The sequence below is a fragment of the Ursus maritimus genome, unplaced genomic scaffold (assembly GCF_017311325.1).
Source record: "Ursus maritimus isolate PB19 unplaced genomic scaffold, ASM1731132v1 scaffold_1, whole genome shotgun sequence".
Taxonomy (NCBI): domain Eukaryota; kingdom Metazoa; phylum Chordata; class Mammalia; order Carnivora; family Ursidae; genus Ursus; species Ursus maritimus.
In genome coordinates, this window is record NW_024423343.1 from 106074836 (window position 1) to 106099117 (window position 24282).

Sequence of the window (24282 nt, forward strand, 5' to 3'; positions counted from 1 at the left end):
TAAACTGAGAAAACTTTAATTCATTTAACTATATTTTCCAAAACCAAAACAAGCTGTTTTGTTTTTCATTCAGTCCACTGCGATAAACTGCTGCTGACTGAAGGATGTGCAGACAGTCCAGCGTCCCACAGAGATGTGACTTAGAAAACAGAGGATGTAGTGGACACCCAGCCCCAGGGGTCCTTGGACCACACTCTGTGAACTGCTGGGCTTAAGTCACCAGAAGCCACAGCAGTTGTCCTTCTTTACCTGGCTCTCTATTTCCATCCCAGGAGTCTGGTTTCCGTCCTCCTTCAAAGCGAGGGAACTCATCAGGAGTGGGGAGTAAACCCTTCCTTCCTCCTACACAACAGAACAACATAACACCACACTCACAGACTGTTTCAGGTGTGTCCCCAACAACCTAACTCTCCACCCCGTCCTTGCCAGACTTAGTGACCCCAGTACACGCTCACCTCGTGGGGTACCCCGACCTCGACCTCTGAGATCTCTTCCTCGGGCTGCTTCATCAGAAGGATCAAAATTCTCCTCCGGACCAAAGTCTTCAGGACCAGGAAAACTGTCCCTTCCTCTGGGGGGGGCACGGCCCTCATGTCTTGGGGGTGCTCCTCTTCTAAAGCTGTCAAGGAAAAAACAGCAAAATATCCACCTAATGGAATACAGCTTTGATTTCATGTTTCAAAGAAGCATTATGGTATAAGAAAACATGATATTAATGTTAAATGGGAGAAAAAACAAAATTATGTATTTTTTTAAGTACACATTTTATAATCCCAATATTATAGGCAAAAACAGGCAGGAAGGTAAATGTGGGGTTGTGTTCATTTCCTCCTAAAGCTTTTAGGAATAACAATAGCAGTGAATAAGTTTTAAGTGCTGATAAGCACACCAAGTGTTTTACATATATTATTTCTTTTTATCCTCACCACCACATCATTAACTCCATTCTATCCAGGAGTACACTGAGGCACAGAGAGGTGAAGTCATTTATTTAAGGACACACAATAAGCGTTGGAATTTGAACTAAGCCAGTCTTGACTCCAGGCCAGGCTATTTACCACTGCCTCTCAAATGGTTTTCATTATCATTTACATTTCTATAATGAACATTTATTATTTATATAATCAAAAAAGGTGGGGTACAGATTCATGCCTGCCAACTGTACTAGAATCCTTTGGGAGCGTCTGCGCTCCCATCTACCCCAGCCCACAGCCTGTACGCTGGGCTGGCCATGAACTTCACCCACAGACCCACTCCACAGCTGACTGCTGTACAGACAGGCACTTGGTTTATGGGCAGCCCCCCCACCCCCCCGCTCTGGCTAGCTGGCAGCCTGGGGCCCTGGCTGGTGGACAGGTTCACTGCCCCTCAGGATTCCAGACTGGACGCCGAGCTGGCCAGGAGTCCTGCCAAAGCACAGCCATTATGAGGAAGCACCTGAGCTGGAGGCCTGTGGAAAAGCGGAGAAGGGGCCTCCAAGTAGGAAAGGTGCAGGAGCACAAGGAGAAAGGCCTTGGGGCTGGAGAAAGGGTCAGAAGGAGCAAGGGCATGGGGCCAGTCAGCACGAGCGGCAAGGCCTTCTGTTTTTTCTTGAGTCTCCATTCAGTTATCTTTTACTCCAATGTTTCACTTTGTAAAATTTCAAACTTACAACAACGTTGAAAGAACAGAACAAACATATATGTCTTTTTCACCTAGTTCTTTTGTTTGTTTAATCAGTTCTTAAGATACTGCCACATGTGCTTTATCTTCTCTCGCCGTCTATTTAACAAATCCACTTTCTAAACCATTTCAAAATCAGCTGCCAACAGCATGAACCTCATCCATAACACCTCAGTATGTTCTTCTAAGAACAAGGATTTTCTCCTACATAATGCTATTATTACCACTTGAATACCGTATTATTTAATACAATCCAATTCAAATTTCTCCAGTTGTCCTCAAAATGTCCTTTACAGTTGTTTTTAAATACAGATTTCAATCCTGATCATATACTGTTATTAATGGCCATGTCTCTTTGTCTACTTTATCCAGAACCCCTTTATATTTTATCTTTCGTGACCATGATGTTTTTGAAGGATCCATCCAGGTTTTTTATAGAGTGTACCACAATTTGAATTTATCTGATTATTTCCTCATGATTAGACTCAGGTTAAACCTTTTTGGCAAAACTGCTTATACCTTCTCAACGATGCCAGTTTGTCTCCCTGTTTATGATGTAAAAATGGTGTGGGACCAAATTTCACCATTGCAAAGGTACAATTTTTTCCCTTTGTAATTAAGTAATCTGTGGGTGATATTTTGGCACAGTGAGAATATCCCATTTCCCCCACAATCTTTTACCAGTGGTTTTAGCATCCACTGATGATCCTGGCCTGAATCAATTAGGACACTGACTGCTTATAAAGGAAATTACTTTCTAATTCTATCCCTCCTCCTACATTGATTACTTAGTATTTTACTGTAAAAAGAGCTTTCCCTTTCCCACTCCACCACTCCAGCTAACTTCTTAAAACTTTCTTGGTCCTGAGGTATCTTGACGACTCATGCTCCTGCAAGCAAAGAGCACATGCCCAGGACACTGGCTGAAATAACTACCTAAGGTAATGGTGGAATTGGCTGAAAGGAGATGAGTGGAGCAGGAAGAGTACAGCAGAGGGCACTCTGTCCCTGGGACAGAGTCTGGGAGAATCCCCCCAAACACCAACAGGACTCGTTTGTCAAGGCATCCATTACATGACCGCTCTAATTATGAAAGGAAAGAAAGAATCTAATGTGCTCTCATTAGAAAGTGCCTCCTATTAAGGATTAAATGTTTGTGTCCCCCCACTAAACTCGTATGTTGAAGCCCTAATCCCCAATGGGATGGTATTTGGAGACGGGCCTTTGAGGGGGTAATTAAGGTTAGAGGAGGTCATGGGGCGCCTGGGTGGCTCTGTCGGTTAAGAGTCTGCCTATGTCTAGGTCATAATCCCAGGGTCCCAGGATCAAGCCCGGAATCCAGCTCCCTGCTCAGGGGGGAGTCTGCTTCTCTTTCTCCCTCTGCCCTCCCCCTTTCATGTGTGTGCATGTGCACACTCGCTCTCTCTCAGATAAGTAAATAAAATCTCAGGGGGGAAAAGGTTAGAGGGGGTCCTGAGGGTGGGGGCCTTGTGATGGGATTAGTACCCTGATAAGAAGAGACACTCTCTCTCCACCAGGCCAGGACACAGGGAGAAGGTGGCTGACTGCCTACAAGCCAGGAAGAGAAGTCTCACCAAAAACCCACCCTGCTAGACCATAAGCCACGACTCTGAGCCTCCAGAACTTCAAGAAAATAGATTCAGGTTGTTTGAGCTTCCTAGTCCATAGTATCTTGTTATGGCAGCCCAAGCTGACCAGTACATCTCCTGATGAACTGACCCTTCTCAGATACCTCTCCCCATTTAACAAACTCATTTATTCACCAGTGACTGAGCACCTATGCCGAGTCACCACTACTGCTCTGGGTCCTGGGGACACAGAGGTAAAGAAACAAAGCCCCTGCCCGGGGGAAGCTGTCATGTTCCTGGCAGATACACACGATAAAGAAACAAACACAGCACTTAATGTCAAGCAGTGCTAAGTGCTATGAAGAAACAGGAAGCAGGGTAAAGGAACTGGGCTAACAGGAGGAGGGATCTAACCGGAGTGAGCCACAAACGTCTGAGAGACTGTGTGTTCCAGGCAGAGAAAACAGCAAGCACAACGGGAGCAGGAGCACGTTGGGCATATCTGAAGAGCAACAGAAAGCTGTCAGCAGCACAAGAGTCTGGGCTGGGGGTCTGTCACTGACAGATGAAATACAGTAAAACTGAAGCATAGTAAAATCTGAAACTGCACAAGACGCAAAGGTTCAAGAAATCGATGAAAGTTACATTGCTGCCAAAGCCACTGGAAACGAGGCTCTTGCAGACTAATATTAAGCCATTTCAAAGACTGAACCCTTGGATACCATGGAGAGAGGCCCTTGAGAAAACCAGGAGCCCTTAAATCTTTTTTAAAAACTGCCCTCTGAAAGCTGCTTTCCTGAACCCCTTGATTTCACCACCCTTGGCCATGTTATCAGCCATTCTTTTCTAACACATCCCGTGAGGATGGGGGAATGCCTACCCTGAACCCAGTCCCCCCTAGCGACAGTAGAGAGAAATGTGGCCGTGACAGCCGGAGCGGCGCACAGCACAGGCACCGTGGTCGGCCAGCCCAGCCTGAAGCCGCTCCGACACCTCGGCCTGGCCTGGCCGGGAGTCAACTGCTCTGACCCTCAGCATGGCCCCTCGTCTGCAAACTGCTGACAAGGACACCGGTCTCACAATTCACTGGCACATAATAGAAATACTCAATCCGGAGGATTCTCGGTCTCCTCTGAGATTCACTAATGCTTCTCTTTTCTCCTTACTTCTTCCATGACTTTTTTACCCCCAGCAAGCTGAGTGGTTCAAGCCTGATCTTGACCTAATTGAACAGCAAAATTAATTTTCAGTTTGACTTGACTGTGTTAAGATCTTTAGGTAATTACACAAAAACTACCTCATTCTTTTATTCTCAATCTAGGTTTGTGTCATAGTACATCATTCTAACCAAGAGAATCTGGCGACTTCTAATCAAGTTCCAGGAACTTTACACTATACTGACCCTCACATCTCTTTTAAAAGGACCAAAAAATAAGCAAAAATAAAGATCTCTAAACTGTAAAAATAAAAAAGAAGCACAAAAAGGTTAAAAAGCATAATTACTTGCTTAAAGTCTAAACGCAAAACCCAGATTGGGTAGAACTAGTAATCAATATAGTACCATCTGCCCAAGCAAAAGAGGACAGAGACTTTTGTAGAACAGGTCAACAGCTCCAGGGAAGAACCAGACCCACAAAGCATCTATCCCACCTTTCTTCTCTGCGCCCTCGAAAACGTGGGTCCTCAGGATCCCGGGGAAATCGTTCATCTCCAGGTCTGCGGCCTTCCCAAGCCCCTGGAGGGCCCCGGGCTGCTCCCCGGCCATCCCCCTCGCTGAATTCCCTGTGATCAGGCGGAAACGGAGGCCCGGGGCCCCCACGCCTCCACTTCTCTTCTTGTGGTAAAGGTCCTCCTCGCCCCTCAAATTCACGTAATCGGTGGCCAAAGCGCTTGTCCGGGTGGAAGTCATCTGGTCTGCTGAAGTCGTCAGGGAAGTCGGGGTGAGGGCCACGCCTATCAGGGGGACCCCTGCAGTCCTGGCCGCCCCGGAAAGGCCCCCTCTCAGGCCCGTGCTCAGGGCCGCTGCTCTGCTCATGCCGCCTCTCTGACATGGGGCCCATGTGATGGTTTGGAGGGCCACGTGAGTCACCTAAAGGAAACAAAGCTGATTTTTACCTTGTCTTCCAGGAATCTGACCCGCACAGGTCTGATTTTCAGCATCTTAAAGTCTCAGAACGCATTCTTGTATTTAGAATGCTTTCCCTCCTTAGTTCTCAGCACACTTAGGAGACAAATCCCTAAGGCTTCATCTAATCGAAGAACACAGGTTTGGGTACAGATTTCAACTTCATCATTCACTAGCTAAACACCTCCACCTAGGGCAAATTACTAATCTCAAATGAGATTAGCAACTACTTGCTGCTGTGAGGATTCATTCAGAAAACATGCGACAGTCTCGACAGTCTCGACAGTCTCGACAGTCTCGCAGGCATAAGAATGAGCCTCCCTTCCCTGCCCCCATTCTTCCAGGGATTTCATTAGGCCTGCCTGCTCCATACCCAGGGAGGAGACAACAGAGAAAATTCAGGCTGCAGGCCAGGAAGCCAAGCACAGGGAATTCACCTCCGCACCTGAAAAGGCCTGCAAAGCCCATCACAGGGTCCTGGGCTACGCTGCTGCTGCTGCCATCCCTGACATTGCCCCTTTAACCCCTAGTTCACTCAACTTGATTCGTTAACTCACATTTTGATTCTTTTTTTTTTTTTAAGACAGGGAATACTTTATTCAAACCCATCAGAGAAATGGACAGCTTGGGTCTGTAACAAAGCACACTTTGATTCTTAACAAAATCCTCTGAAAGGCACACAGAACCACGGGCCTCTCCAATAACTGCCTGGTGACCAAACAGCCCTTGCTTGTACTTCAGTTTCAGGGTCATATGAACATATTTTCTACCCCTTTGCATGAATGAATGATATATATCCCTCATCTATAATAATTACCACCATTCTTTGCACACAGCATTTGGAAGCCCGCTAAAGACTTTTTGAAAACATTTTAATATATGTAATATATTCAAAGTCCTGAATAAAAATAGAAACAGGCCAATTAAACTTGTGATGGTTAACTTAGCGTACTTCTGAACCTTGAAGGGATTTGTTCTCCTGGCTACTGTGCAGCCATTGTAAATGTGTACCTATTTCCTGTCAACATACAATTCAAATCAAGCATTTTTTAAAAGTAGGTAGCAAAGGGACCCTTTTGTTCTAAAACAACTACATTTTTAAGATGAAATTCCTCTACCTGCCCCTCTCATGCCTTTCCCTTCTTCTCCCTGGCAGTAAAGACGAACTTCTTTCCCTCGCATCACAGTCAGCCAGGATTCTTCCCCTCCCGATGCCCTTCCTCTTCCCTTTTTGTTCCTTTCTTTAGGCCATTTCAATCCCGCCTCACCATTCAACATGTGTAAAAAGTTGGAAATGTCAATATAAACAAAACACCGTTAGAAGGGTTCTCTCTTCTCTTAAACTCTTCCTGTGCCTCTGCCTCCTGGTCTTTCCTTCATTAAACCAGTCCTCTCCCAGCTGAGGAAAGCACCTTCTAAGTTGCCTCTTTGTTCAGTCAGTTTGCAAATATCCCAGGTCCCTTTCCTTGTGGTAAAGAGGCCCCCTCACTTCTCAGTGGGTTCCTGCAGCTAATGGCTTTTTCTCTGACTTTATGTTGCTCGAACTTGGTGTGATCTCAGACACAGCAGACTTTGACCTGAGGAAGCTGAACACATTCCATTTGGACTTACCTATGAATAATAATCCTCCCATTACCTCTATCTGTTTAAAAGTACCCTGGCTCCTCCAAGGAAAGAAACCCACCACTACAAATTAGAAGGGATGTGGCCACCGGTGATGGGGCGGCGGCGTTGGTTAATCCAGTAGGGGATGGCAGGGCCACTTTCTCGGCTCTCCCTTCTCCCTTTGGTCCCTGGGAGGAGAAAGAGAGGAGGAAGAGAGAGAGAGAGGTAAAGAGAAAAGGGGAAGAGCAAGGAGGAGAGGGAAATAGGTGGAGACAGACACAAGGTAGGGGAGAGGAAGAGAGGCAGGCTCTCAGTTTGTTGATAGCTGTACCTTGTGGGTAACAGACTCTTCTTTTCTTAGGGTCCCCAAATTCCAAAGATGGGTTCTTGCTTTCTCTTTTTCCCTGTTGGCCACCACTTCCATGCAATGAGACTATAATAAAGATTCTCCTAATTCCTTTACTGCTCCCTTTCCTAGGATGTCCTGCTTCTCCCAAAGTCCTAGGGCTGCAAAATGCTAATGAGGACTTTTCTTAATCTGATAAAATGAGGGCAAGAAATGTAACATGTGCCACAGAGTGCTGTGGGCTCGGCTAATTAAAAATCAAAAGGAGTGAAGTTCTTTGAAGTGAGACCTCCACAATACTCCTGGTTCTCTGGCTTGTGTCCTCCCTGTGAGACTGTGCACTGACTTGAACACCTCCGTCTCCAACCTTCCCTCCATCCACACTGCTCAGTCCTGCCCTTGCCCTCTCCAGCCAGCAGCCTACCGCCCCCTCACTCCTGCTCCAGCCCTTCCCCTGTGACAGCAGAACACCTCACCACAAGGGGCTGCCTCTGCGCTATCAACTCTTGGGATCAACTCAACTTCCAAACAGGCTTACATCTAAATACTGACAGTTCTCATCTCTGTGTTTTCCATAGTATCAAGAACCAGATACATCAGTACATTGCTTTCTTCTTATCAAATCGTGCAGAACAATATAACCAGCTAAAGAATTCAATACATGGCACAATTTGGGGGGGGGGGGTAATATTAAAAACACTATTAAAATCTCTGTATTCTTTATCTCATCAAAAACTAGAAGTGGAAGCAGTTCGGCTCTCCAAGATGCAAACGACAGGCACTTGCATTCAGTAAGCACAGGAACCGCTCCCACTCCCAAGACGTGGACAAGGCTGTCCTGTGGCCCAGGCCCTGATACTAGGGGTTGTCCGACAACCCGCCAGCTTCTGGGAGTGAGGAGCTTATTTCCTCAGGGCAGCATTTTTAGCTAACTAAAAGCAAGTCTATGAAAACAACGTTAAGACAAAGCCTTTACCTGAAATGACTGTGCTCCTATTTTTCCTATAGGGTTCAAATGACCATTCTATCGATTACTTACCAATAAACTATTTATTGTAAGATTTACCCAGAGGTGGTAGAATACAATCTCTTATTCAGCCGAGCAGATATTTACCTTTGTTAGGGCCAGGTCCTTGTCCAGGGTTAAGAGGGGGGATGCGACCTTGTGCTCCCTGCTGCCCTAGGCCTGGTATCAGGGGTGGGGGGCCTGCGTTCTGTCCTTCCTGAAAAGATGTTTTTAAAGCGGGGGTGTGAAATCATAGGCTTGTGCTTCACAAATAGCAAATTTATCATAATGTGACAAGATAAAAACACTAGGTTGCCCCAAAGCCTCCAGAAGTAAATATACAGCTACTGATATTATAGCAAAATTGTTCTTAAATTGGGGGAAGGAGATACTTCTCTTACCGTAATTAAAGGAAACACTCATATTTTTAAACCTGATGATAGGTTTTATCTAAAGCTGGGTCTTTACCTGTGATGCCAAGTAAGAACCTCAGTGGAAAGTCAGAAAACCGTCACATGACACTCTGCACAAAGGAGGGGCTTCCGGCAAAAGTAAAGATCTGGGAATCTGCCCGGACACGTAAACTCTGCTCTCACACTTGGGATTCTTTTCCAGCTACAAAAAATAAGCACTCCTCTCAAGAGGCTAGGGCTGGGTTTGAAGAGGCGGAACAACATGAAAGTGGTTCGTGATGAGATGTTCACACTGCCTTTCTCTTATCACCTCTCTCTTCTCTACCTCGGCAGTTCCCCATCCTCAGCACCCTCTACAGCTCGTTCCCAGCTGAGTCGCCTGGGATCCTGCTGGATTCCTTGGGTCCCTACAGATACAAACCTGCTGCTCTGAACCTCTTTGTCCCCATGCTCTGGAACCCCAGAGGTCACCCCAGCTTGTCCCTAAGATTATGGTTTTTTACCTAGCCATGTCTAAATTCTCAGTCTCCAAACTGTCCAGTGACCTTGGATCAGGTCTCTTAACAAACAAATACATTCCTTTATTTAAAAAAAAAGTGCATTTGGGGACTGGACCTACTATGAAAATAGCACAGTTTCAAATCCATCCACAGCAAAACTGCTTGCACATTCTAAACTAGCTACATGAAAGAGCAGCCTGGATAGGACATTCAGCATTGTAGCTACAAATGATTACCGTTAACTCAATACCAGTAATTTCTGTCCTTTGCTTCCTGTCCCCTTCACCCAAGGACTGCTCTTATCAACATCTTTCATGCTATTACTTTAACACCAGAAAGCAATTCCACTAAATTAAACAAACTGAAACAACTGGTTTAAATAATTAGCCACATCAGAGTGAAGAAAGTCAGACTTCAGCACAGACTTCAGGAGCAGAGATTTTCATCAGACAACTCTTGAGACCTGAAATGTCCTATAATGTATCAAACCTTCATACTCATTCTATAGGTCAACTAAATTTTTAGAGCCATTATGCTTTTCATGTACAAAATCTTTTTCTATTTAATATAATAAAAACTCTTACTGAATTGTCCCAGAAACTCAGGCCTATCCTCTTGAATCTGACATGTTTTTAACTTCAGTCATAATGTGGTAGCTAAAGGTCATCACTGTTTTTGCCCTCTCAAATGAAAGCTGTTAATTCATTACCATAAGGTTAGGGAACCGATACTGTAAACACACACAAATGCTCTGTGTATTAATAAAACATACAATGCTGCAAATTTTATGGCAGTTCAGGACAATAAACCTAGATTTATTCCACTCATCCTAAATTCTACAAAGTGCCCAACCAATTCTGGAAATAAACTCAACTACTCTTCACGCTGTGACACTTGTTAAGTCCTGGAAGATCTATGGAAGAGTAACGCCTAACCTACTTATTAAGCTGGTTATTGCAATTTGGTAATCCCAATGGTCATCTTCACATGACGGATTCTCAGAGATGTTTGAAGAAGCAAAACAGGCTGTGTTTTTCCACATAGAGCATCTGCAGCACGTCCTCTCCAAACGGATCGAGTGCCTCTCAGTGAAGACCCAAGGAGTCAACATTACCTCACTCGCTCACTCACTTTTGGTCCACAATGGACTTCAGGGACACAAACCCAGTAGTTCATACCCAGATAATGCTTCCAGACTATGAAACTGAGAAAAACATAAAAACCACAGAGCCAAACAGTGGTAAATCCATTCATGCTCATGCAGTCTTTCTGTAATTCCCCCACAAAACCTGAACCCTCCTCACACCATTTCTCAAGCACAAGCCCAGTGAATGGGTAATAAAACTTGGCTGACAAAAACAGAATCCTCAAAAAAGGGTCAAGACAATTTCTACAGAATTACTCCCTCCAGTAAATAAATTTACATGTGAGTACAAAACAACCTGAACAGCATTTTGTCCAAAGGGTCATCATTTGAGAATGCACAACTCTGGACTCAGAGATCTCTAAAAGCATTCACTGAAATGAAAATAGTGAGATCAGAGTCTACCGTACACTTGCGAGTTAAATACTCCATACTCTCTTAAAGAGTAGAGCTGGGAGGCAGATCAGCCCATGAAACACCAGGCTACAAACTGAAGAGCCCAGAAAAGGGGGACCTGCCAGGCTCAGGGCCACAGCTCTTTCAGAGCCCCAGGACAATTATGAACAGTATTCAACTGAGAGTTGATCTTTTCTGGAATGACTTCTATTAAAAATATTCATATTACAATATATTTAATGGTCTTGTTTATTCTCATTTCCTTCTTCAGCCATGCTATTCTCAAGCCACCATCACTACTTGAGGGACACTGATACAAGCTGTGACTGCTTTCCACAGCACTTGGAAGTGCCGCCTCTGTGCAGAGCGTATTTTCCCAATGTGCAATGCCTATAAGTTAGAAATAAATAATACCTGATTGAAGGGGGCCCGGGGCCCATCACCTAGCAGAGCTGTTTTCTGCTGCTGGAATGGTATTGGCCCTTGAGATGGATGTGGCCCTCTTGCCGGGTTCTGCTGTCCCTGAGGTCCAGGGGGCCCTTGCATGCCACCCTGGGGTGGAGGCCCCAAAGAGCCCTGGGGCGGCCCCTGCTGACCTTGTGAGCCTGGAGGCCCTCGCAATTCCTGGGGGGGGCCCAGCATGGACCCTTGGGCTGGAGGCCCCTGCATGCCTCGCATCTCCTGAGGGCCTCGCATCTCCTGAGGGCCATGTCCCAGCAGTCCACTTGGAGGGTGAGGTCCTCTCATCTCTTGAGGCGGATGGCCCATCATCATCCCTTGGGGAGCAGGACCCTGATTTTCTCGGGGGCCTGGAGGACCCTGCATTCCTCTTGGATTCAATCCCATCAGAGGTCCCTGAGACACAGGACCTTGGATCCCTTGAGACCCTGGCCCACCTTGTATCCCATGAGGATGAGGAGGTCCTTGCATTCCTCTGGGACCAGGTGGTCCCTGCATACCTTGAGTACCAGGAGGCCCCTGAGGGCCCAAGTGACCCTGGGGACCAGGTGGGCCTTGAGGGCCTATATGACCTTGTGGGCCAGGTGGACCCTGAGGACCCATATGACCTTGAGGACCAGAATTACCCTGTGGTCCAGGCGGTCCTTGAGGTCCCAAAGGGCCATGAGGTCCAGGGTGCCTCTGCATTCCTTGGGGCCCATGCATGTCCTGAGGCCTCGGCAACCCCTGGGGCGGGCCCTGGGGCCCTTGTGGTCCCATGAATCCTTGTGGCCCCCCACCTCCCTGATGCAGTGGAGGACCTTGTGGTCCCATTTGTCCCTGGGGTCCAGGGGGTCTAAACTGTCCCTGTGGACCTGGAGGCCCCATTTGAGCCATGTTCATTGGCATCTGCTGAGATGGATGGGGCTGCTGAAAACCTTGAGGAATCTGAGACATTGGACCTTGTCCTGGAAAGGGCTGGGGTCCGAGGAGAGGGGTGCCAGATGAAGGAGGAGGCTGAATTTGCTCAGCCTGTTTCTGTGCAAGTCTTTCAATTTTAAGTTGCTGGAAAGAAAGGGAAAAAAGCATACTGATAAATACACCACAGCCCTTGAAGACGACAATACTGCTATCACTTATTTCATTGGGGGGGCCGCAAGACAAACATAAGGCATCGACCTCTCAACACTCCACAGTAACTAGAATCCATAGAACATTCAGATATTCTGAGAGCATACAAGCTTCCAGACTCACTCCAGACTCCTTTTTTTTAAATATTGGAAAGCAGCAGTAAGGACTATTTATATCCATCTTATTATATTCAATAATTTACTAATGTTTTATCATTCTTAGTAACTGTCGAAGGTGAAAAACAATAAGAGCAAACCACCTGCTCTAGAGCTGACAGAAAAAGAAAAATTATTTTATCTGTGGATAAATAAATGATCCAAGTTAAAACTATGTTGGCTTTATCTTTCCTATTAAAAAATGTATATGTAGGGGTGATGCGTGGCTCAGTCAGTTAAGTGTCTGACTCTTGATTTCAGCTCAGATCATGACCTCAGGGTTGTGGGATCAAGCCTCACATCGGGCTCTGAGCTCAGTGGGGCGTCTGCTCCAGATTCTCTCTCTCCCTCTCCCTCTGCCCCTCCTCCTGCATTCTCTCTAAAATAAATAAATAAATCTTTTTAAAACATGTATATTTGACCTAGGTCTACTCACTGCTTGACTGATCTGGTTTTAAAAGTCTTAGAAACAGAATTCTTTTACACCTGAAACTATTATGACATTGTATGTCAATTATACTTCAATTAAAAAATTAGAAAAACAGAAAGAAATGGTGTTCATCAGACCCATCTGAGAAGCCCTTCCTTCCTATGTAAGAGTGTACCAATAAAAAATGTTACTATTTTCTTAGATTATCTTGAACCGCCCCTAAGGAGTGTTACACACCTCCAGAAGCTGTGGGTTGGTATACTGTAATGTGGCCATTTCTTGTTCAATTTCTGCTTGCGTTTTCTTCTTCTCTTCCAATTTAATGTCCTCTTTTCTATCATTTAGTACCTCATTTGGGGCAGGAATTGGAACTTTATTTTGCATCCAAGCCTTGAGAAAGAAGGGAATATTAAAATATATCCTAAGTGTGTATATTACAATGAGAGAATGAGAAAAACATTCTGTAATGTCACTGGTTCATTCCAACCGGCCAAATACAAGTCAGCTCTCCTGGTGTACTGCCTTTACTTCTAACGCTCCTCCTTGTGACAAGAATGGAGTCAGGCAAGCACAGTACCGGGTAGAAACTACTAACGTGATCAACACTGTAAGAGCTTACATGTATTGAGAATGAAAAGCCTGCCCACCTCTTGGAAAGGGCACATGCACTTTGTGTTGAGGGGACAAATAAAGCAGAAGACAGACAAAGTAGAGGAGAGTCAACATACTCTCTCTGCTCCATGCTTCTTTCTTCTCCTTCCTCTGCTAGCTTGGACAATAAGAAGTAGGTGAGAATAAAAGAAGAGCTACAAGAGTCATGACAAACTCAGCACTAACTTCAGAGCAGCAGATAGGAACTTTGTCGAAGAATACTCCAGAGAAGTCTGTAGCACAGAAATACTTTCCACAGATGAGACAATGCAAGAGACACCAGGCAGAACCTCCCAGTGCGTGGACAAGGTGGGGCTGCTGCTAGTGACTCACCTGCTGGAACTGAGCAGGAATAGGTTTTGCATAAGGAACTTTTTTCTGAGGAACTTTTTTCTGATCCTTTTGCATCACCTCCTCCATTCCCCAGTCCAAACCTGGAATTGTCATTTCAATTTCATTTGATTCATCTTTCCCTGTAACCACAAAAAGAAGCAGTTAGCCAAGGAAATGAGAGCAAACGGCCATGTCATCAAAAAACACATTTTTTGAAGAATCGATTTTAAATAATAATGCAGTTTATATCACTTTTATCAACATGTCTCAACATAAATCATTTTGGCAGTATCATGTAGATAACAAACAGGCCTACAAAAACTTTATAAAAATAAAACATGCAGGTACAATGTCTCTTACCCATCTGCTCTTGTTCCATAGCTAATTTTAGTTGTTCTGGTATTCCCATTCCTGGAATTACTGCCAGGCTATTAGGTTCAAGGTCATCTATAAATAGGAATACATCTATAGTCAACAGAGATTTTATAAACATAGTGGCCCAATAAAACGAACACTTTATAAAAATGAAACCTTATCAATCAGTAAACTATAAAACTAAATTTAGTTTTATATAACCTTTTCTATAACTAGCACTTTAATAAGAGAATATCAGATTTCAAAGAAGGATAAATGTGTAAGAGTCTCACCATATTCCACTCCATCTTCAGACATTCCAGGCAATAGGTTGAGATTATATCGATCTCGCATTTTATCACCTGGTCGGTTTCGGGTCCAGAATTTGCTGTCAAAATAAAAGTGATTGGAGGGGTGAGGGGAGGAGGATGGTTTCAGTGTATTTCTGGGCACTTAAGAGTACCAAGCAGCCCACTGGTAAACATAACAAAATTTTATGATGCCTTTCTTCTAAAAATTTAAATGTCAAAATATTTTTTTAATAAGGAGGCAAAGCAAAATTCAAATAGTAAAGTCATACTCAATACTCTATCTCCTTATTGTTACATACTTATTTATAAACCACCACAAAAATGTTCCTAAGAAGTTGGACTACAAATACATTAATCTATCAATAAAAATAAACATAAATTTTCATTTTCTGCTGCTCCATGAACATGGTAATTCCTTGTTATTTTTTATATAAAGCTTACCTAGTATGGTCATTTGAACCAGAGCAGAGAATATGTCCAAGAGGATGCCAAGCCAGACTCCAGATCATTCCTTCATGGGCCATCTCCATCCCACCCACTTCCTTCTCTACCCTGTAATGGCACCACAGGAAGAAGTCTTTTCACAAAAGTTACCAAAAAAAAAAAAAAAAAAAAAGGACATTTTCTTTTACTGTAACACAAAGCTACCAAAGCCTGTTACTTTGAATCCGGTCAGTTCCACGTTTCAAGGGTATTCACTCGTCATCAGCAATGTATTCTTTCATTAGAGAAGTACTTCAGAGCGAAAAATGCTTCAAGAATGAATTCACCAATAAGAACCAAGGAAATCTGTTTTACTCTCCCTAATGACTTCCATATCTAAAAATAGAGGTGCTAAATTTTTCTATTCCAAACTGGGTTTACGGAATTGAAAACTGCAGCAAGTCTCTGATAGAGGACATATGAACACTCAGGAAAAACACAAGACGTTATGTTTCACTCTTTTGGGTGCTCTCTTCATAAGATATACAGCTTCTTTACATAGTAACTATTACATACCCAACATGCCAGAATAACAAAGAGCCATCGGACCCTCCACTGGCAAAAAGTCCTTCATGAACAGGATGCCAGGCCACAGCTGTACAACAAAAACGCGGAGAAAGGCACTATTAGGAACTCAACACACTGCACGTAATAGTCAGAATGAGAAGCATGCCACAACCACTGACCTGTGGCTTCTTTCTTATGACCTCGGAAGACTTGAAGCTCTTCTTTCAGGTTTCGGATATCAAAAAGTTTACAGAGGTGGTCACGTGATGCAGTGAGTAGCCAGTTGCCATTGAGATTTAATTTCACTTCCATTACTGTGTTTTTATGGGCATGGCTAGAAACAAAGTACCAAGAAAATAATCTGTCAGAATTTAAAACAAGGATAAATTGATACAATGGCCTTTTTTGTTAAAAAGCATATAGGTCAAGCTGCAAGAGGTTTGGCCTCCTCGAAAGAGGTTTGGACATTATTTCTGTAGTTGACCTGTTTCTTTCAAGTGTACTTTTAACTGTGGTCTTGTGATGTTACAGGCTTTATTTACTTCTTAATGTCCATTACATAACTACAGTTTTCATTAACCAATTAAAATAGCAGCTGAGCTTCAACTGTATAGAAAAGCTTATCAGTGAATCAGGGGAAGCACCCAAACACATCAAATAATATTCATTAAAGTTCACTAAATTTTCAAAGTTCAGTGAAGCTCCTCTCATAAAGCATTAAAAAAGGGAGCAGGATAATTTGAGGGTTAATTTGAACTAAAAACACTACAAGTCAAGGCCTGACATCTCCAAGGAGCACCAGTCACAAGGTGTTCTATTTGGTTGTGGCCACTGGAGTTATGCAACAAGGAAGCCTTGTTCCAACCAGCTCACTATGGATTTGGCTCACTTTCCAGCCAGAAGGACCAGGATACAGGGGTGTGGTCAAAAACATGTTAATAACATGTTCATTTAACTATGAATATTGACAGATAATAGAAAACAGTAATATAAAATATGATATAAAATATAATACATATAATATAAAATGTAATAAAAAATAATTTTAAAAAGACAAAACTTTATTATGAGGCTTTATTATCGTAAGCAAGCACCTCAAACAAAAAGTGAGAATGGATTCAAAACTGGGGGGGAAGACTTCTCTACAAATAGATGTGGTGAGATGGAGAAGGCTGGGCTATGTCTAGTAAGTGGCTGCCACAACACCTCCACACAGTGCCAAAATGTACCATGAGGAGAGACCGCAACCTAGGATAGTGAGAACCACCTTTCTCCTCATCTTCCTCCCTGCCTCCACCCCCAGGGATACCCAAATTAAATTTAGATACATACGGCAGAACAAAAATCATATTTAACTAATAAGAAGACTCTAAGTAAAAGTTCATCTGTTGTCTACCCTAGTTTTTCGTGAATACACGGGAGGAGAGAAGGCTCAAAGTTAAACAATACAGGCAGCCTTGTTCCCCTTTGTTTAGGGACGAAGGTGGGGTTCCTATCACTTACAGTGTTGCAAGACTCTGCCCAGTCTTGGGATCCCAGAACTTGATTGGCTGTTGACTATCTTTACTTCCTGAAACAACTAACCCTTTTGTTGGATGCCAGTCTACACATTTCACATCTGCACCATGCCCTGTTGGAAACAAGTTAAAATAAAACCTAATCAGTCATATATTTAAAGCAGCACTCCATTCTAATTTAAACCAAAGCAGACAAACTTATTAAATGTTTTGATCCTAGTACTCATTCATCTTAACCTTTTTGAAAAGACTCTTTTGGTCTTTGTGTGGGGACGACTTTTGAATAGAGCAACCTCTTTTGAGGCCAAGATGCACAGGAACAGTTCCTCTTCTCCTGCAACTAAGCTCATCTTCTTGCCTACTTCTTCTGGTAGGCCAGTCTAAGCTTTTTGGAAGCTGTGTCACTCAAGCCCCATATTTAAAGCTTTTCAAGCTTTTCCTGAATGATCCTAATTACTGGGCACAATTCTTGTCCTTCACTCTAGTTTTCCCATTTTGGAGTAGTCCTTATAGATCAAAAGTCCTAAATTCAGGTTCACATGCCAGTGCTTTCTAGATGTGGCAGTAGGAAAAATATTCTTTCTGATGGAATCCCATTTACTGAAATGCAAAATGAGAAAAACAATCCACGCTTCACTCACACACACGCCAGATGAGATGATGGTAAGAGCTACTCTGCTGAGTGCTTACTATTGGTTAGGGCATGATGGAACACTTAAAAGCATCACCTCTTGAAACCCTGACAAAATCCTGAGGAAGGTATTATCATTATATCCATTTTACAAGTGGAGAAAAGAAATGGAAGGACTGGAAGGGTTAAATAAGACATCCTAGTTTCCCAAGCTAGTCAACAAGAACAGGAGCTGGAATCTGAACCTGGTCTACAGGATTCCAGAAATAGTACTCTCAATCACTGTGCTAGAGCATGAGGTCACTTCACAAATGGAACACATTAACTGATACTAAAAACCACAAAAGTGAAAATTAAAACTTACATAACTGAAAGAAATTAGTAAGATTTTTGGAAACTCAGTGCTGTCCAGAAAAAGCCTCAGGAACATTTTATACAGCAAATGCACTACAATGCAGGTCAGAGTGAGGTGAAGAGTATTTGAAACAGGTCCTTCTCCAACCAGGACCAAATTCAGCTTCTATGAAGTCTGAAGTGGGAAGGAGGAAGTATATGGAAGAATAGCAAGAGAGGGAAGAAGGGAAGAAGGAAGAGATGATTCTAGAGGCAATGGAAAGTGAATCTGCACTAATTCAGAAGGGGAGTGACTTGTGTCTCAAAGAGGCATGGACTTATCCAAAGACAAGACCCCATGCTGGCAAGTATGTAGGGAGGTACCAACTGCCTGGACAACAGTCTGGCAATGTGCATGAAAAACGTGCATATCCTACAACCTGATAACCTCATGCCTCAGAATTTGTCCCAAGGAAATAATGGATGTCCAAAAAGATTCGCCTACAAGAATGTTTACATTTTTTAAATGCCCTTGAATAGGAAATAAATTATAAACCATATTTCAGTATGGCATATGTGCTCAATGGAATATGATACACCTGTTAAAAATGATACTATAGTAATGTAATGATGTAATTAAAATGTTCATGATACGATCGATAAAAAGAAAAACACCAGCGTGTGCAGCATTCCTGATGCCACCACTGTAAAAGACAAACAGATTAGTACAGGAGTGCGTGTGCACACATATCTGAAGAAAACGGCAAGAAGTCTAGACACCAACTGTTAAAGAAATAATATTACGCTGAGTAGAGGTATTAAGGGGATTCTTATTTCCCTGTGTTTTGTTTTTATGTTTTCTTTTGGGGTTTTTTGTTTGTTTTTATATTTTCTACAATGAACATATATAATTTTGTAACTGGGATCTGAAGGTGGGAAAGGGGAAAGAGGTTTTGTTGTTGCTTTGATTTTATTAAGAAAAAGAACTGAGGATGGAAACATTGTATAGAAATACAACTCAGTCTTCCAGTCCCTTGCTTGGCTTAAGAACTTTTTTTTTTTAAGATTTTTTATTTATTTGACAGATAGAGACAGCCAGCAAGAGAGGGAACACAAGCAGGGGGAGTGGGAGAGGAAGAAGCAGGCTCATAGCAGAGGAGCCTGATGTGGGGCTCGATCCCAGAATGCCGGGATCACGCCCTGAGCCAAAGGCAGATGCTTAACCGCTGTGCCACCCAGGCGCCCCTTAAGAACTTTTTTTTTCAGGGTTGTTGTTGTTGTTGTTGTTGTTTTAATTTATTTACATTATCTCAACACCCAATGCGGGGCTTGAACTCACAGCCCCAAGATCAAGAGTCATATCCTCTCCTAACATAGCCAACCAGGCACCCTAAGAACTTTTAATGTCATTAACAATTTGACCCTAAAAAGATATGGCCAGGGAATTAAAAAAGCTTTATGGGTCACTATCACCCAAAATTAAATATTATGTTTGATATATGTGTGTAACTTAACCAAATTTGGAAAATACATGAGAAAACACTTTTAAAATGTGATGCACTGCGCAAAAAAAGTTCATACCCTTAGCAGCCACCTCTACCCTCACCTTTTCTGAGACACTTTTGTCATAAAAATATGTTTAAAGAAGTGTATGCAAAAAAAAAACCTCATCAGCCCATAAAAAAAGGAACAACAAAATATATTTTAGCTGCTTTGAATTTGTTTTCTGACGTTCTCTAAAATATACCTAAGGGGGCACCTAGGTGGCACAGTTGCTTAAACGTCTGACTCTTGGTTTTGGCTCAGGTCGTGATCTCAGGGTCATGAGACTGAGCCCTGTGTTGGACTCCATGCTCAGGGCAGAGACTGCTTAAGTTTCTCTCTCCCTCTTCCACTGCCCCTCCCCCTACTCTCTCTAATAAATAAATAAACTTTTTTTAAAAAAATTTTTTTAATAAAATAAAATGTATTTAAGTAGAACCCAAACAAGTAAGGAATCCCATCTATCCTTTTCTGCTAAATGAATTTACCCAAATCCATACATCTCACTAAATATATATCCAACTGACTGGTACTGATTCTTGGGTATTGTTTTATCGGTTACTGTCCTTAATAATAAAAATACTACTACCACTAACAAGCACACATACTTCTTATATGTATGGTACTATTCTAAGCAAAGTATACTGACTAATAGTTTGCATATGAAAATTACAAGGCACCGACAGGTTAAACAACTTGCCTATGATCACACAGCTGATATGTGGCAGAGCAGACATCTTGAATGCAGAGAGCTGGCCCCCATCCATAGCTCTTAATGACTATTCTATTCTGCCTCCCAAGATGTGAAAATCTAAGGTTAATCTAAGAGTTACAGGAGGAAAAGAAAAGAAAAGATGTCTCTTCCTATTTGCTTCTATATGCACAAAGACTCACTGAAAGATAGCAGACAGGGAACAGATGGGAGGGCAGCTATTCAAGTCTTTACATTATTTTATTTTTGAACCATATGCATGTGCCATCTACTTTTTAAAAATTAAATACAAATAAAAGGCTTATCTAAGAAAGTATGTACAAAAAATATGTGTACCACGCTAACATTTATGACCTAAAAAGAGACACATACATACGTAAAGCACACACATACATTTGCTCAAAAATGTATAAAATGTGTCTGAAAGAAAACATGAGAATCATCACATTAATTGCCCCCAAGAGAGGGAACTGGGTAAGGAGACCTCATTGTACATTGTTTGGTAATTTTTAAATACTGAAACACATTAATGATCTACTGGGGAAAAAAATTCAAAAAAATTTAATTTACTAAATAGCAGCGGACTGATTACGTCTGGAAAGTGGATATGAAATCGTTACAAGTAGCACGTATCATTTTTATATTTTTTCAAATGAAAAGGAGGAAAAATAGATAGCTTAATCTGCCACAGAAGCACAATGATTTGCAACTGCTTTCTTTTTTAGCAAAAAAAAAAAAGTTACTAAATTCCCAATGAAGTGACAAAAATTATTTCAAATTATAAGATTGTACCCTCTCATGCCAATGTTGACGCATTTAGATCCAGAACAAGACTAATAGAAATTTATTCTAAGAAAATAACTTAAAGGATTTTAACTATTATATTTAAAAGATGGCACTTGAAACTTTGTTCAAAATAGTGAAAAAGTATAAACAAATTTTAGAAGTGGGATAATTAAATGAATGTGTCATGGCCAAAAAAAAGAACATACAACTATTAAAATGAGGATTCTAGGAACAAAAGAAAATGCTCATGAAATAAAGTGAATTTTAAAACAGCAAACAAGGGGGGCCCAGCTGGCTCAGTCAGTGGGACATACAAGTCTTGATCCTGAGGTTCTAAGTTGAAGCCCTACACTGGGTATAGAGATTACTCAAAATTAAAATCTTAGGGGCACCTGGCTGGCTCAGTCAGTTAAGTGTCCAACTCTTGATTTCAGCTCAGGTCATGATCTCAGGGTCCTGGGATCTAGCCCCGCATCAGGCTCAGGACTCAACACTCAGCGGGGAGTCTGCTTTAGGATTCTCTCTCCCTCTGCCCTTCCCCCAGCTGATGTACTCTCTCTCTTTCTCTAAACTAAATAAATAAATCTTTAAAAATAAATAAATTTTTAAAAAGAAAATCTTAAAAATAAATAATAAAACAGCAAACAAAATAATACATGCAGAAACCATGCATATGCCACGGAGGTGATTATAAAAATGTTCACGTATAGGTACAAAAATGTAGATGTGAATAAGTAGCAAATGAAAACTATATTGAAATAACAGAAACAAAGGTGAAGTTTTCACATTTTCTCTGTTATTTTGTAGCTATAACCACAAATAACACAGGTTAGATTTGTGTGTGTGTGTGTGTGTGTATAAACTTTCTGATGTTTTTAAAATGAGAAAAAAAAAAACCCACCACTGAACATAAGTTACTTTGCTAGGTAATATTTTCTCTATCAAAGTAGCAAAAATTAAATTTGGTGACACACAGTGATAATAGAGGAACAGGCAGTCATCCATAACTGGTTGGAAAGTAAATTGGTACAATTTTGGAGGGAGACCATTTGGCCCTATCTATCAAAATGTTACAGCCCTTAATTCTGCTAGGAATTTACTCTATGTCTGTAGCTGTAAAATCATACCAAAATTTTACAAAGACATTTATTGCACCTTGTTTGAACTCCACGACTGGAAACACCTAAAAATCAATGAGGGGTTATTTAAGAAAATTAAGGTAAATCCATATAACTGAATACAATACAGCTGTTAAAACTGAGGCAGGAAGAGGGAACTTTTGGGGGATGATGGAAATGTTCTAGATCTTGATTATGGTGGTGGTTACAAAAATGAAGCAGAGAAAAGAACTTTCTGAAGGGACTGAAAAGTTACATACCTTCATTATAGTATATGTATTTCTCAAAATTCATAGAACTGTACACCTAAAAAAAGGGTGAATGTTACCATATGTAACTTATACCCCAATAAGCCTTTTAAAAAATACAAGCAGAAAAGCAAGGTGTAATTTAGTCCAATTTGTAAAAAAGGAAAGTTAAGCTGATAATAGTTTTTTAGGGAGAAGAAATGCTATGAGAATAAGAAGGCATTTGCTCTTGGACTGCTTGAAGTTTTTAACATGTTCTTTTATTACTTTACTTAATGGCAACTGCCTTTGGATTCCCTCTACTCCAACCTCAAGAATGACTAATTAGTGCCTTTGTTTGCCAATACAGAACTAGCGCTTGTGGTCCCAGAAAGATGTGCTTCAAAGCCTCAGTGGGGGATGCACTTTTTCAAACAGCTCTCAGACTCAGTATGACTAAATTAAGTTTCAAGAATATTATGGGTTTTGTGAGCTGAGTGCTATATATAAAAACTTTATTTTATATTATTTTATATAAATTATTCTCTCACAGAAAACTGATTGAGTCCCAAACACATAGCTTATCAATTTAACCATTAACCCAAAAGAATGTCTTTATACTAATTTTTATCACTTCAAAGGTCCAGAATTTCAGGATAGAACCATTCAAAATTCTTTGTGATCCCCAAATACGGAGATTTCAAGAATGTAGTTAGTGTTTGCAATACTGAAGCAACTGACACAGACTTATTGGAAAATCCATTCAAGTGAATTTATGGCCCAGTGACCTAGATATTTTAGTACTAACAGTATCTTGCTAATGGCTCAAGATTTTAGGACTAAAAACTTCTTGCCAGTGGAAGAGCCAGCATTTTTGTAAAGTGGGCCTTAATTAAAATGTTTCAGAATCAAGCCTATAAGACAATATGAAGATAAAATTCTCAACATCAAATCCACTCCAGATACTACAAAGCATAACACAGGATAAGGTGTAGCCTTGCAGGGAACTTAACAGGAGTCTACAGGGAGACTGTGGTAAATACATAAACTCTTAGTAGGATAACAGCTTTAAAAAGCCAGCGATATGGACACATGGTTACCAAGACTCCAGGATCCCTGGGAAAGGTCATAGTACCTATCCATACTTGATTGCAATTAGAAAGGGAAGATACGCTGGAAGAAAGATTTAAATACTGAAAGTTGGAGATGCAATTGCCAAATTCTAAAATTAAGAGATTCCAGGTGCAAATAAAGATCAACACTGTCATTAATAAATCTTTGTGTGGAATTCCCTTTAAATACTCACAAATACTTAAGAATTTAACCTGCACTGTTCAATACAGTAACTTATCAGCCACATGTGGCTACTTAAACTTGTCTTAATCCCAGTTAAAATTAAGGTTCCTCAGTCACACTAACAACATTTCAAGTGCTCAATGGCCACCTGTGACTACTGGCTAGTATACTGGATAACACAGATCTAGAATAGTTCCATCACCAAAACAGTCCTATTGGACAACACTGATTTGAACTATAATTAGCCATTTTAAAGGAAGTTTCTACTTACGTTCCCATGATTGTATTATTTTTATTCATTCTCTGTTCCATAATGAACAATAACAAAAAAGTATCTTCAATTGCTACCAGAGCTAAGACCTGCAAAGGTTTCCAGCCCGGAAATTGTTACAGAAGAGAAAACTGAGGCCTAAAAGGGCTAAGCCAGTGCCCAGAGGTGGCCCGAATTTTCTTCCCGTTCCCATCTTCCCTTCACCTCACTAAATGTAACATCCAAATGAAGTGGCAAAATACAGTTGACCCTTGAACAGGGGTTTGAACT

At 41.7% G+C, this 24282-nt stretch overlaps 1 protein-coding gene across 3 annotated transcripts in view; it reads right to left on the reverse strand.

Annotated features, from left to right (window-relative positions):
- The window catches only part of WDR33 (WD repeat domain 33), a 108263-nt gene that overhangs the window by 3258 nt on the left and 80723 nt on the right, over positions 1–24282 (reverse strand). Inside the window, exons 8-20 of one of the 3 annotated variants that reach the window (XM_008686058.2) lie at positions 17083–17209; positions 15759–15913; positions 15589–15667; positions 15031–15141; positions 14572–14666; positions 14285–14371; positions 13925–14064; positions 13178–13330; positions 11201–12289; positions 8442–8550; positions 4902–5340; positions 456–619; positions 250–342 (exon numbers count right to left, since the gene is read on the reverse strand). In XM_008686058.2, coding sequence (XP_008684280.1) covers positions 250–342; positions 456–619; positions 4902–5340; positions 8442–8550; positions 11201–12289; positions 13178–13330; positions 13925–14064; positions 14285–14371; positions 14572–14666; positions 15031–15141; positions 15589–15667; positions 15759–15913; positions 17083–17209 — 2841 coding nt within the window. Of the gene's footprint in view, positions 1–249; positions 343–455; positions 620–4901; positions 5341–7060; positions 7170–8441; positions 8551–11200; positions 12290–13177; positions 13331–13924; positions 14065–14284; positions 14372–14571; positions 14667–15030; positions 15142–15588; positions 15668–15758; positions 15914–17082; positions 17210–24282 lie in introns of those variants that run through there. The other 2 variants (XM_008686059.2, XM_008686060.2) reach the window with 2 other exon arrangements.